Source organism: Vanellus vanellus, assembly GCF_965231255.1.
Source record: "Vanellus vanellus genome assembly, chromosome: 4".
Taxonomy (NCBI): domain Eukaryota; kingdom Metazoa; phylum Chordata; class Aves; order Charadriiformes; family Charadriidae; genus Vanellus; species Vanellus vanellus.
In genome coordinates, this window is record NC_138909.1 from 14,714,307 (window position 1) to 14,729,751 (window position 15,445).

A 15,445-nucleotide genomic window follows, 5' to 3' on the forward strand; every position below is an offset into this window, starting at 1 on the left:
ATTACTGTAAAAAGAACTGGTGCTGACTCAACCTGTGCAAGATTGGAGTTGTCAGGCAATCCACACTGTCCACTGAGCTAGTCGAACCGTACCACACACGGGTATTTCCTACGCTGGCCTTTCTTTCATATGTATCTATCTGGCATATAATGACTGAGATGAAATCGTGTGTTTCCCAATACCATCGTCTGTAGCGTAATTTTGGAATTTACTAGAAAAAAAACCCAACAAAACAGAACAAATGCTCAGTTTGCATTGAGTAATCTTTGCTTGGTTTTGTCCCTTTTAAGAACGCATATCAAAAGGCATCAGCGTTTAAACAGGGAGAAATGCATCCCTAGAAAAATCAGCTTTATGGAGCTGAAGCATTAAGCAAAACCAGACTTAAGAAAAAGCTGAGAATTCACACGTGTAGCTTTCACGTACAGCAGTATAGTTCTTACGAGTACATGAAATGAGTTTCTTGTTGTAGGTGACTGATTTGCAGACACCAGCTGAAAACAGGTTGCGTAACCATGCTTTGCTTTTCAAAAAGTCAAAAGAACGTGGTAAGTACAGCAGAGTTAACAGCCCATTCGACAGCGCTTTACAAGTTGCATTGTCATGGCAACCCTAGAAGACACCAGTCCAACTGCTTACACTTGGTGTACCCTAAACTAAAATGCTGCAACACTGAAGCCTTCCTTTAAAAGCATCCCTTTGCAAAGCATGCCTTTTCACAAAAAAAAACCCAAACAAACACCATCAAAAACCCACCCACTATAAGCCACGATCACTTGTTTACAACTACCCTAAATAAAAACCTTTAGAGGAAGCAGATGGGAAAGATTTATTAAATAGCTGAGCAGCACTTCATTTCTGCGAACAATTCTCAAGTGCCAGGATGCAGAAGGCAAAAGGAACTAAACCTTAATCTCCCAAATGGCATCATACTAGTTACAGAAAATTCATTTTTTTTCAAGTGGACGGAAAAAAAACCCAAAGCAAAGTATTTGCTCTAGATGATACAAGTGTGTTCCGCTGCTGCCATCTGGCAAAATAAGCTACCTTTTAGATGTGTTTGCCTGTATTTGGATGCTATAATGTCTGTATCAAGCAAAGGAAGATGGACAATTACTGTACAACATGGGAAAGTGATCATCAGTATTGGTCTGAAGTACTGGAATCTTTTTAAAATCATGTTTGAAAGCACTTAATGCCAGCACCTAAGCATTAACGTACTATTTTTCTAGTGTGGCTTTACAATATAATTCTAATCACATTGATCACATATAATGCTCTCCTTACAGATAATTGCAATTACAGCCTTACCTGTGTGTCTCCCACCGCTGTCCATCTGTCTGAGGTCCTCATTAAAACTGGAGACAAAACTCTTGGTATAACTCATTTAAAAGAACACTTACCATCTATTACTTAGCTTCCATTCTAATATTACTACCTTCTTCCTTCCCCAGCAATAATTATTTAAAAACAACAACAAACCCCAAACCAGTTATATGAAAGCTAGATACTATTACATGTAACCAAAACCAGCATCCTTCTAAGCACCAACTTTTCATGGTGGATATAAGGCACGTTTACAGCTGCATATAGTCAAAACATTAAAAAAACGCTATGTTTTTTTTTTTAAAAAAAGCACCAACTGCCATTCATGGCGTACTAGCTTGGATTCCATAAATAAGTCACTCACACATGAATGTAGCACACCAACCCTGTGAGAAATAGCTGCCCATGACAAATAATTGATCCAGCATTAGAACCGCAGCAGCCAATGGTCTGTGCAAAGGAGTCAGATGACAGCTAGATTTGAGAGGCTGCTTTTTGGTGAAATTACATGTTAAAATACGAGCAGCCAAGAAATTGGCTAGACTTCTGAACTGTCGCTGCTGCTGTGTCGCGTGGTCATAGTGTCGCTGCTGCCGGAGTGGCTGATGGGCGCTTTGCTTTTCCCAGCAGAGGGCCGTTTCCTCTGCTTCAACAAAAAAAGAGCTATGAGCACAGTGCAGATCAGAAAGAGCAGTCCTGTCAAGCCCCCGGTAACAGGTACAATACTGTTTCCTGAGTCCCTGCTTGTGATTTCCACACCTGGCCTGTGATGCGGCACGCCAGCCGGGACCACGTCTTTCTGGATGACGACAGCTTTGTCAGAACGGTCAAGAGCAATATGCTGAATATTTGTGCCCCTGTTTTTATCTGCTCCAATGTCTTGCATGAAGACTGGGACATCTGGGTTGGCTCTTCTGCTGCGATTAAAGGCTGTGGTGCTAACTCTTCCGTTAGCAGAGGACAACACGTGGTGGTACTCAAGACTTCTTTTGCCATTGTGCCTGTGTGCATTTTCCTTCGATCGGACTGTGTAAATAGTGTGAATGTACCATTCTCGGCCAGCTGCCACCTTAAAAAAAACCAACCAAACAAACACATAAAACCCCAACAAACCCGAACAACCCCCTCATGCACATTTACTACAAACTGGAGAACACCAAGCATCGGATTCATCCAGACAGATGTCCCAAGTTTGCTGCCAAATATGTCTAATTAAAGTCAACGGCAGAAATAGGCACTTGGAGATAGGATTAATCTTTTCTTAATGAAGACTGCTGAAGTAGCTCAGATAAACTATGTTTATTTCTAGTGTTAATGCAGAAAGGCTGCTGCTTTTACACAAGAACCACCCCACTTCAGGAGACCAAAAAAAGACATCAGGAATTTGAATTAATCTGACTTAAAGCAGGATGCATAGTTCTCTTTTTTTATTTCATACTGTATACAAACCAATTACATCCCCCCCGATTGCAAGAAAATGAAGTCTAATTTCTTAGTTTTCTCCTCTGTAAAAAGGCCCCCCATGTAAGCTAAACCAGTGACTTCTGCTCCCAGCCACAGGTTGTACGTCTGCGACAACAGCAAGGCTGCAGAAGGGTAGCTCAGGGTTAGAAAGCAATGCTGCCAATGTTGCTGCACCGGTAGGGAGAGGGAACAAAGTAAATGTGTTGCTGAAGCCTGTTGCTGACCAACATTGTGCCCATGATTACCTGCATGCTCTGTTTTCCACCCCAGTTGTCTTTTAGCATGAAAGAATTTCTGTGATATACCTATCAGACAACTTACCTGGAAGAGCGGAGCAGATGACAGGCTGAAACCATCAGAACCAGGCTGTTTTACTAGAGGAAAAGCATCTGCATGATCAGCTGCTAATGTAGCGTGAAACTCCAGGTTTCCAAAGGCTCTTGCTTGTGTCTCAGGTTGAGCTTTATCCTAAAGGAAGTAAGTTTAGTATTTCCAGACTCAGGTGGAAATCAGGGATCTAAAAATGCATGCTGTGTAACCTTCGTTTACGTACCAGGATCTTGAATCTGTACAAGAGGGAGGGCGAGTCAGCCAGGCATCCGTATTCCTCACTGCCTGGGCTGTATTTGGGCACGTACCCATCGGCACCAGTGCAAAGGAACACCTTCTCGATGTTGCAGCTGAAGGAGTCGCCAAGATTCTGAACTGGATCCACCATCACTCGGCCATAGATTTCAGATCCTAGTAAAGCAGATTAACACAATTTTACATTATACCAGCCAATTTAAAATTATTACATCGAGTTATTACCAAACCATTGCTCTTAAAAATTGTCAGGCCAGGAGTTATCCAGCTTTAAGTGTATTTCCCTTTGCACGTGAAGATAGGATGTTCTATGGCTGTTACTACTAATTTATCATGGGCTTTAGTCTTATTTTCTGTTACAATTTGTACTGACGTGTGGTTCTTATAGTGCAGCTCTTTTTTTAAGCAAGCTTTTCCCTTGTCTTCACTAGAGGGCAACCCATATTCATGTATAAGAAACTACCCAACCTGATAGCATTATATCAAGTAAAATAAAGTTCTCAACAGGACATTTGGGTTTCAAACTGGTGACTCAAATAAGGGACCAATTAAAACCAAAATTATTTCTGGCCCAATACTGCCATCACCAGGAGTTTCCTCCAGCCTAGTAACGGCTCCAGTCAGTGAGCGAGTACAGTGTGTGAGAGCACCTGCCCTGGGCCAGAACTCAAAAAAAAAATTAAAAAAAATAATCAAGAATGAGTCTGAGCAGTTTGGCTGAAACCAGCTGCAGTTAGTGTGCATCCAGCCTGCAAATGAGAACAGCTACATGACCAAGTCAAGGAGCCTCAGGTGTACAAGTATTCAATTCCTGCATTTCTGACTAGAATAACCCAAGCACTGAAATTACTTAGGTCCCTCAAAATGGGGCAAAAAGTTCTCGTGTCGGCAAGAAAAACAACCAGAACGAGCAGAATATGTGATTATGCAGTAACCGAGCAAGAGTTTTCAGAACAGCAGTTTCAGATACACACACCTAAAATCTGTACCTACCTCTGGAATGCTTTTCCTCTCAGAGCCCATAAAATGAACCAAAGGCTGTTTCAATTACACTAAAATACATAATATTTTAGTGCTTCTGTAATTTACTTTTCTGTAGTGGAAACACATAGACCATGTAGGGGTTATAAAACTAGTAAAATACATATTCAGATCTTGTTAAAAGTGGTTCTGTTTTAGCTTTCATACGTTGAATGTACAATTGAATTTTTACCTTTGGTAAAGGCTACATCAGCTCCTTCTCCAAATCCCATTGATCCGTCAGATATCCAAAGCTCCTTTTTGGACAGCAGAAACATTTGAGTGTTTAGACTGAACTCTGCTGCCACTGGGTCACTGACCTGTGGGGAATAGTGAAATTAAATGATTAAAAATAAAAAGCCTTGGTTGTAGCTTTACAATGATGATTGTACATCATTGCCATAGTAGTGATGTGCTGATCAAACCTGGCAGCAGTACACAGTATTTATAAGAATCCTTCCCACATACATACATACATAAACCTCCAGTTGTGCTTCTCATCATGACCCATTAAAATACACAATTGTAGTGCTTTATTTCAACATTGCTTTGTAGAACAGCAAAAGATATGTTTCCTCAGATACAAGACAGCAACGTATCTTTTCATGGACACTTGCAAAAGGTACTGGGAGAACAAGGCTGTGGGCAAGAGGCCAATAAAACTAGATCAGGACCAGCACCTAGCTCAACACCAACTCATTTCCCCTACTCTGAACACCAATCTGCATATTCGAACCAACAAGCACAGGATGGGAAACCTCATCTGCCCCTACTCAGCCCCGGCTGCACTCCGCACGTTCCACTCGTGACTTAGACGCTGCTTGCAACTTGCCCAGAAAAGTAGCCTGGCCAATGGCCCACACCTGGAGACAGCACAGGAGTTGCCCCGCCAGTAGGTTAACTCCTCTGGTGCAGCGGTAGGTCTCTCCCAGTCACCAGCTTTCTGCCTTCCCCACCACAAACACCTCCGGGCCGCAAAAGCCAACAGAGCCCAGCACGTTTGGGTGGAGGAAGCTGGCACCAGGCCATGGGTCTGCGCCTGCCCTGTGACTCCGGCAGTCTGGAGCACTGTGAGACCCACCACACGTGTAACGGCAGGCAGATGTAGAGGGGAACAGAAGGGAAACAGCTCTCCAACACAGAAATAAGGTGAAGAACTAAACTGTCTCACACCACTATTTAATCTTGTTGACCACAATAAACCCGAAATCTAGGGGTAACAGTCATAAGGGTGTGATTATATACACAGAAGTGCAAAATTAACTTAATATGCAATGCTACCACAACCCCAGTTATTTCCTTCCTCATCAAATCATTTTCCTCTTCTTGTGTAGCATTCATGTCCCGCGTTACACAGTAGCAGTAGGAAGATTATTGCTGAAGCTGTATCTTTAAATCAAATTCAACACCAATTGTTTGAGCAAACAAGACAGAAACATTCAGTTAATTTGCACGTACTACAGTTGTCTCCACACTTGTCACACACGCCAGGCAACCAGATAACGAAGCAGAAGGCTAAAGAGCAGCTCGAACGGTCAAAAGGGCTCAACGGCCCTGACTGACACTGACAAGGCATCTGAGGCATCCAGCACTTTCGGGGGAAAAAAAATACATCAGGTAATTTTTTATGTATTGACTGAAGGATGCGATGTTACACTAAGAGGTTTTAAAAAGTTTGATGTGTTCACTGGAAGTTAAGTCTCAGATTCAGACCCCTTGGTCTCCAAATGCTATTCAAGTCATTCCTCAAGCTAACTGCAACAGAAAACCTGGGCTTTGTAACAGTCCACAATAGTAAGATATTGTTACTTGGTGTACTGCTTTTTTTTTTTCTTTAGTATATACAGGAAACTTATCACAAGGCCATACTAAAAAAGACCCTCTTGATACAATTCTATTACATTGAATCTCAGTTTTAAAAATCAACCTCAGGACTACAAGCTATTTTTGAAAACAATCTTACTTAGAACTAAAATTCCTCCCCCTTTCAGTCCCCGCCCTCCTGAAACAAAGCAGCAAAGTACTTGGGAATAGGCTGGACTATGATGTAAATAAATGGAAAAATACGATTTTAATTACTGGAAAAAAAAATTAGTTTGATTTTATTTCACCTGAGAAGATGAGATCTAGAGCAATCTTCAAGCACTGTAAAACTCCTGAAGGCATCTGAAATATTCCATGATTTTCTCTTGACAACTGGCACTGGATGGCCTATGCCAGAACCTCTCTTTCAGTGGTTACAGAACACCTGCCTTTCAGCCTGAATTTGCTTTTGACTGGTTTTGCCCATGAGGATCCACAGAAAAATGCATAAGTACTAAGCAAAACGGTGTACCTGTTGGAATCTGATGTCCATGTCAAACGCAATTGGGTCCCGTGGGTTGCAGATGACAGGAGGGGCATATTGCTGACCAGGCGCAGCCGTGCATGGGATGAATTTCACCGTGTAAGTACCTGAGTAATCTCGTACCTGGGAAAAGATGAGAGAAATGAGTGTCAGCACGCTTCAGCAGCATAGGGAAGGCACTGACACGTACCATCTCTCCTCTGCTACTCTGTGAAATGAGGACTAACACCGAACACCTGCTATCAGGCCTTTGAGGGACTGACCTTGCCGCGGTGGTGGTGGGAATCAAACACGTCAATGTCTGAATCTAACATACTAAATCTCTGAAGAGAGATGGCTCCTTTCCTTCCAGCCCAGCAAGAGCTGAGTAACTGGGCTGTGTCCCCCTCACAGAAGCAAGTCACTTTTAAGCAAGCCTCTTCTGCGCTTTTAGAGGCACAGGCTTTGGGGCCACAGTAGTTCCCACTGACTCCTGAGCTCAGCAGGAGCTAAGCAGCTTTGCCACGCGTGGGGAAAAATCCAACTTCTCAGAACAGCAGCAGCAACTCCTGGATCACAGTTTCCTGGCAATGCCAAGGAGACAATGTTAAGACAAATTCTTCAAGACAGGCCACAGCTCCAGCGTTGGCCTGCTCAATGAATGGTGCCAGCTAGCGCTTGCAGGAACACGGGTTCAGGCCTCTGGACTCAAGCTCCAGGGGCACCAAGGACTTCTGACTGTTCATTAGGTAATGAGAATACGTGACTGCATCCAAATGAGTTGATGCTTACTGATCTTATAGTACTGACAACTGCACGGAGAGTATGTTAAAAACTGACATTCCCTTTGCTTCCCTAAGTTCAAGTCTGAATGCAAACTCACAGCATAGTCAGAGATGAAACTCCACTGCTGCACAGGCTGGTGGAAGGTTGGCTCGCTTCTTAACAGAGTGAGCGTAAATGTGAGGCCAGGGTGGTCAGCAGACATCACCATTGACACCAGGGACGTTCCTGAAAGAATAAAAGGCAAATTATAATTTGCCATAATTAATACTGATGCCTGGCATGGTATAAAATCAGCACACAAAAGCAAAGGAGCAAGAGAATGGAATCAAATTAACTTTCACAACAGGAAAGGAAATGACTTGGTTACTTATCCCCCTTCTACACTGAGACAGACCAGTTACTGTGATACCTTTCTCCTCTGCCAGGCAGACAGCACTACAGATACTCTGGCCATCACAGGTGGATAGGCTGGGTACACACCTGGGTGGGACATCACCAGCTGGCCCTGGAATCGAATCTCTGTTCGGAAGTTCACCACTAGTCGCCCTTCGTCATTGATCCGCATACTCGTGGGATAGAGGGAGCCTAGGAAGGAAAAAAACGATTTTACCACCACCATTTCCTGAGTGTATTTTTAAAGGAAGGCTCTTCATATATTTTCTGCATCTGGAGATCTGAAACGCTTCACCTAAACCCTGGTGGCTCTTCACAGATATTAAACCCTGCCACATTGACTGTTTTGAGACAGATCTCCAAACCCATCCACTCACACCTGCTAATGGTTCAATCCATTAAGGCAGATTTTTTTTTCCCTTTTCCTGACATAAAACTCACATATGCTGCTACAACAGAGTGCAGGCAGGAGAAAGAAGGGGTCTGGGGTTTTTGTCACACGGACACCAAAGCTGCTCGCTCCAGTAAGGTCCCTTTTGCAGGCACTGCCCCTGCACAGGGCTACGTAAGTGCTTCTGTTGCCCTGTAACCATGTATCAACTCAGCACTGGAGTCCATCTCTCCATAAGAATGTCTGCTTTAGAGTTGGCCTGTGCATTAATTTGTCTCATTTTTTATAGATTAAAAGCACCATGCAATTGAAAGAAGATTCAAAACATCTGGTTTAGTAACATATAACTTTAAAAAACAAACATAGCTGTCCGTTGGGTGGGTGTTTTAACTGAGGGAGCCAGCATGCTGTTACTGCTTTTGAGATTCTCAAGGCTAAAAAGCATCGAGTTATTGACCACACATCTCCCATCATCAGAACATTGAATAGGATGGAGTTTAGACATGACGGCATCTGAAACAGCTCACCTTGGAGCTCTGAGTCAGGAGGGCTGCCTATCCCATCTTTCCACAGGATAGCTGTGTCGTACACAAAGGTGAGTCTCAGTTCAGACTGCAAATCAAAATGTTGCCACCCACCAATGGCAGCTGGGGAGTGGAAGACATAGGAGACATAGAGAGGCACCCGCAGAGTTACATACGACTGCACCAGATTTAAGACCTGAAAAACAATGAGGCACCAGGTTACTGCATGCAACCTGAAACAAAATTGCTTTCACTGCCAACCTTGCATTCTCATCAACTGCACTCTTTAAACATAGGAAAAAAACCTGCACGGAAACATTTTTCTTCTGTTACTGACACCACTATTATTTCAGGTGCTGCAAACCACCTCACTTGATAGTGTCCTCAAATCTTTGTCAGTTTGACATAACAGGGTCCATACCTCCCAAAATAAGGACCATCTATGATTTTGTTTTATTTTGGAATTAAAAAAAAAAAAAAAGGCCTTCAAAAGAAACTCCATAGAAATTTAAGGTGGCCTAAATTAAAATTCCAGATTAGAACAACCAGATTCCTTAGGCATTCAGAAATTAAGTACAAATTTAGAAATGAGACCTGTAAGTAACACCTACCTTTACAATGGATTGAACTTGATGGATTATGGCACCCTGAAACACTGCAATTTGAAATTACAGACGGAGTTAAGAAGGTCTCTCTCTACCAAGCAAACAACAAGCAACCAGAATGGGCGGCCAAGCAGATAATTAGTAAATAAATCTTTGGCCACTGAGCATCAGCTGAGAAGGTAACAGTGAACACCTATGGAATGGGAAAGCATCAAGCTGCTGAGCCAAGGTCAATTCGTGGTGGAGCCAGCAGAGAGGCTCTACAGCCCCCTGGAATTTCCTCTGTCATTGCTGTAGGGCACTGTGTGCGTTGGGTTATTTTCCAAGTAAACACAAAGTGCTGTCAGGCACTGCATGGGGGAGCCATTGTGCCTGCCCTGTGATCGACATTGATGCAATTCATATCAAAGACCTGGAATGATGGTCTGTTTTACTCTGGAAAATTACATGTTTGTTAGTTCCTTATCAACCAAGCTTCTATTTATAAAATCTCACCTACTAGACAACTCTGCCTAAAGTCCAAAAGCTGTAAACCTAAATTAGAGCTTCTAATTAAAAAAGTGGTTTGGGTTGTTTTGGTTTTTTTTGTAAAAAAGCATTTTTTTTTATGTAGCCTTAGAACACACTTCCAGTAAGAACTGGCAATAACAATATGGCAATATTATGACGATAACATACTTTACACATACGGTTTACTTCTATAAGGCAATAAAATTGTAGCCTCTTCTTTTAATATGCTGCTACATGAGCTTTGGATGACAGCACAAGCATATATGCAGCTTGGAAGAGCATAGTTTCTAAAATCCAGACTAGGAGCAACAGCAATGCAGTAAGCTGTGCTCAATTACCAGGAAGACGAATCATGTCTGTGCACAGAAATACAATTCAAAGGAACAAATATGTACTTCTAAAAACATTTGTGCTAAGGGAACACATATCAAACTGCCTGCACAGTGACTAAATCCTTTCTCGTGCAATCCTTAGTGACACTTTCTGTTGGACTTGTGCTTCCAAAGTCTCCTGTTGAGAGAGGAAGGCACTTCAGTGCCACATACCTGCCCATCCGTGCCAATGGAGCCACTGCAGTCTGTCAGCAGCTCAGACATATCGTAGTAACTGTTGAACTCCCAAAGGCAAGCCTCAAGGTTGAGATTCTGGTAGAAACGCAAGGTTCTGGCAGACCGTAGAGCACTGCTGTACTGGTAAGGTGACATTTCTCCAATCACTTTGGGGTTCTTAGTTTCCTCTGTAATAAACCCATGTTTGGTCTGGATCTCATTATAGTCCAGTAGGTTGGAGCACTTGTGGTGTCCCACACGAGTGCCGTCTGGGCTAAGCGTTAGCTCAAAGTTGGATAAGGGGCGCGTGGAGATAAGTGGCAGCATTCCTAAAACATAAATGTCACATGACTCATTAACAGCCTGAATGGAAAAGAGCAAATGAAGTATTCATTATCTGCTTGTGAACATATTTTTAGAGCTGGAGTCTGGAAACATAGGAGCTAAGGATGCCCAAGTTTTCATACATACACTATATATTGCAATTAGCAAGTTGTTCATTAAATGTGAATTATTCATGGTTCTGCCACAATGCAGCAAACAACCATGGAGACAAACCTATGGGAGAGGAAAAGTCCAAAGCAGTGCGTGTTAATTAAATGTTTACTCTCACCACTTGAAGCTTACCATCCATATGGGGCATTGTGACTGTTATTCGGACCAGATTGGGATGGTCAGGATCACCTGGACCCATGTAGCGAATTTTAGCTGAGAAAGGTTCTGCTCCTACTGTTCCTGGGATGCGAGGCTGGCAAAGACCTGAGTAAAGGGAAAAGACAGATTGTGAGATGCCTGCTAAACTGTGTCGTATCCATGTTAAGCAGCTTGGAGATGTCTGTCTGTAAAGCTAGGTCAGAAAAATACAGAAACATCGACACGCTAATTAGGGAGTTCCTCACATGCTGCCTGGTCTAACCCCTAGTGTCAAGAGGTCTTTTCCAGAAAGGCAAGGGCAGCAGTATGGAAACTTATCAATGCCGAGCAGTGGCTGAGGAACCCGACCTCTTCCTGATAAGGATTCATTCTTCCTCCCTCAAAATGGGGAAATGGCAACTTTACATCAGCATTTACCTTGGCAGCAATTACTTGCTGAGGTGAAGGGCAGCGTGGTTCACAACCACACCTGAGCTCTTGCCACAAAAACCGGGCTGCCTGAGGGAAGCCAACATCTTGCAAACAGCTAACTAAAATGCATAGGGGCAGTCTGTGCCGTGCTGCAGGGTCCATCGCTTGCACTGGAGAGGTATTTCAGGTTCTTACTTTTTCTGTCTATGGCTGAGGCAAAGGTCATTTCTGACTAAATTACCCAAAGAACTGGCACTTTAGGACCATAGTGGTAAATACACAGAGGAACTATGGTGCATAATCACCACTTTAGACCTATAAATACTTAGGAGCCTCAGGGAACCTTGAAAACTTCACAGGCTATTGCCTAACTTCCTAATGAAGGACAGTCTCAAGGGAGCTACTTTTCAGCCACTGAGCATGAACACAACTGCCTAAAACTTTGGCGGATTTCAGACTGGATCATATGTCCAAAAGCTTCCCTTCCTTCCCCAACTTGTAATCTTAACAAAAAATACTGCCTCTATCCACGAGCCTTGTCTTGTCGACGCGCCACTGTGACTACGACAGGACCATCCCTAATACCCTGGTAACACAGAACTTTTTCAGTTCTTCCCACATAGTTCAATCCTACCCAGGGGTTTTGCTGGAGGAGATGGAGGTGAAGGACTCCACGTAGCAGAGGAGATGTACCAGAAGAACTGAACTGCACAAAACAGAGAGCTGAGGACCACAGCATGACCCACTTGCATAGTCAGTGAGCTAGTGCTTCTCTCACCCAGTGAGTATTCAATTATAGAGCCTAAATTAAATATTTCAGTCTAAAGAGACAGAGAATAGTCACCCTCTAGCACCCAAACTTTTGGCCCCTTAAATCCTGAGATGCAGTAAAGTCAGACTTCTGTTATAATTTGGGCAGAATATGACTTTAAAGTAACTCCCAAGTAACTGTTCTAGTCCCTAACTAGATATGGATCACAGTTAAGAAACCTGAAGGATGTGGGCTAAACTTAGAATTAGGATGTCCCCTTACCTTCTGAGGCATATGCTAAGTTCTCAGCAGAGTTATGCATGCAGTGCTGCAATATCTGAATTTCCATGTGGATTTCATGCCCCCACCTTTTTTCAGCATCTGTATTTTAACTGTCTTTAGTCTGCAGGTCTTTAGACAACATAAAATTCAATACACCTACAATCTGCTCTCTGTGTCAGTAACTGTGTTGTTTAAACTAAAAACACATGGAAATAGAGGTGTATTTGAAATATGTATATTGAGAAAGGCAGAGGACCCAAGACTGGGGAAGTCAAATTCTGCTTTACTCACATCAGGTGTAAAAATTGGTTATCACCTTACACCCACCAATCTTTACACATGACCTATGACTGGAGAAAACTCTTGAAATACCAGCGCTGATGAGATGATTACAAGATGCTTTTGCCTTTCACTGGCAAGTCCCATGTGTGTACAAAAAAATAGACTAATATACGAGCACATACCCTAAAACAAAACACTCCATAGCAGACCACCGTCAGCTGCAAACACTACCTCATCTTTCCCCAAGAAAGGCTACCAAATTCCCATCATTAACAACTTACCTTCCTCTCTATTCACTGTATAAATTGGACTTAGCAGCTCCAGACCTGCATCACCATTGGCATTCACAGCTCGAGCTGCACACTGAAGCCTGGAGCCTGCCTGGAAGTATATAGAATCCAGGGAGATGGATTTGGTGCTGGTAAAAAAAGTGTTGGAGTCCACTTCCCTCATCGGGCTGGTGACACCATCACTCCCACTTGGAGCGCTGACAAGCCAGCGGTATAGGGTCAGAGTATCATTGATTTTTTCCATGGCGCAGATGGATCCAGTTTTGTCGTAGTCTGAATACTTGGGATTGCATGCCTATGGGTTGGTATTTACACAAAATAAAGGGGGTTATCTATTCTTACCTACACCTGCTCCAGGCAAGAAAACTGTTAAGCATTATTCTAACAGTATCGTGCTTATTACTAAAACTCTATCAGCAAAATAAGACTGTCAGGCAGGCACACTATTTTCCCCTTAATTGAGGGAACACGAATGAATGCCATGGGGTTTTTTTAGTTGAAAACAAGAATAAACAAACAAAAAACCAAACCCCACATGGCAGCGAGTTGCTGTAACAATTCATGTGTCAGCTCTGACCATACAAACCTGGAAAACGCTAGTGCTAACTACAAAAACTGAACTCTTATTTGAAAACATCAAAGACAATTCTCCCCAATTCAGACACCCTAGCTTGAAAAATCCCAGTGTGAAACCACTCTAATAGATTAGAAACTGTTAGAAACATAAAATGAATGGTCTGAATTCATACAGCCCTGGCAAAGAGCAGCCAACTTACAGCTGCACCCTCCCCAGCAGTCTGTTGCTGCTCCCACAGCAGAAGCAAGCAGGAGTGAAGAGGCATGTGTGCTTTTCGCTAGTGGAAAATTCAGATTTTTTTTTTTTTTTCTTTCCCTCAGAATTATACTTGATCAACAGCTTAAAACACCTGACTTTACACAGAAGCATCAGGCACACAAGTACATGTCCCTCTGCCAGCTCTGTCTGGGAGAGCAGTCTCCTGCAGATGGGACAGATGGCTGACACCAGAGGCTGTTCAGTCAACTTTGGTAAAATCTGCTGCTCAGCTCCTCATGGCACAGCTCTGCTCACAAAGCCCAGGATGCGAACTGTTTCTGGAAAGCTCTGTATGGCCCAGCCACAGACCTATTTTGGGCAGCACTTACCTCCTACTCACCTTCCCACCTGCTCAGCATTGCATTTAGAAATGTCTATTTTTCTAGCCCTAATTCCACGTGTCCCAGTCATCCCCTGGAACTGGTTATTAGTTTGACAGCACAGCCTAGTACCAAAGACCTATTTAGGTCAGCAAGAAATACTCACTGCAGAAAGAGCTGTCACAGGCTAGGGGTCTTAGTGGCCCTCTCTTGGAAGCTCTCATTCTTCAAGTTAGGTCAGCAGAAAGACTTACGCAAGTGCCTCTGACACAGTAGCAGCCTGCTGCTTTTAGTTATCATTTTCCAGAACTGAATACTTTTTCAATCTTCTTACTTGGCCCAGAGCATGGAATAAGCTGGACAAAAGAAAGCAGAAACAAGCCTTACCGTTACACAGACAACAGGATAGCCAGTTGGAGGGTGTGGATTCTCTTTGCTTTTAGCAGCATCGTCATACATCAGAAGTGAGACAACCTGGGGCACAGCTGGAAACGTCACATCTGCAACACTGTCCATTTCTTCAATGTACACAATGGCTTTACTCATCTGTGTTGAGTGAGAGAAAAGGTTATGTATACTGCTGAAAATAAGGAACAGAGGGAGAAAGAGAAGTAGTGCCTGCAACTTAATTTCTGCCACCAAGCTCATTCTGGTTTTACCCAGGATTCTTTGATAAAATGGTAACTTGTATTAAAGAAGATGCACTTCCCCCGTGATTTTTAGAGGTTTTTCCACTTAAAACCTATTTTCCAGCAACTAGCTAAAAATTAAGGAAGAATTATTTCCCCAAACACTAAGAAAATGGGAATAAAAATATTCAAATTTTTCTTAAAAAAAAAAAAAAAGAAGTTAGCCTTGGCAAATAGTCAAATACCCACCCAGTTGCTCACTCACTCATCATCTTCAGCATGGCAGGACAAGTAAATAGGATGAGAAAGCTCGTGTGTCCAGCTAAAGACAGGGAGATTGCTTACCAATTATTCTAATGGGCAAAACACACTCGGACTTGAGGAAAATTAATTTAATTTATTGCCAATTAAAGTAGATTTGCATAGTAAGAAACAAAGACAAACATTAAAACACCACCTTTCGTCCTCATTTTCCCATGCTCAACTTCACTCCTGTCTCATCCACCCCCCCAA

General features: G+C 42.9%; 1 protein-coding gene across 1 annotated transcript in view; it reads right to left on the reverse strand.

Moving 5' to 3' along the window:
• Positions 1–1,864: 1,864 nt before the first annotated feature.
• The window catches only part of FREM3 (FRAS1 related extracellular matrix 3), a gene marked incomplete at both ends in the record, with an annotated part of 65,743 nt that continues 52,162 nt past the window's right edge, over positions 1,865–15,445 (reverse strand). Inside the window, 12 exons of the mRNA XM_082482452.1 lie at positions 1,865–2,395; positions 3,112–3,258; positions 3,344–3,531; positions 4,589–4,715; positions 6,731–6,865; positions 7,605–7,732; positions 7,988–8,092; positions 8,819–9,011; positions 10,476–10,807; positions 11,106–11,237; positions 13,140–13,443; positions 14,691–14,849. Of these exons, the coding sequence (XP_082338578.1) occupies positions 1,865–2,395; positions 3,112–3,258; positions 3,344–3,531; positions 4,589–4,715; positions 6,731–6,865; positions 7,605–7,732; positions 7,988–8,092; positions 8,819–9,011; positions 10,476–10,807; positions 11,106–11,237; positions 13,140–13,443; positions 14,691–14,849 (2,481 nt within the window). The remainder of the gene's footprint in view (positions 2,396–3,111; positions 3,259–3,343; positions 3,532–4,588; positions 4,716–6,730; positions 6,866–7,604; positions 7,733–7,987; positions 8,093–8,818; positions 9,012–10,475; positions 10,808–11,105; positions 11,238–13,139; positions 13,444–14,690; positions 14,850–15,445) is intronic.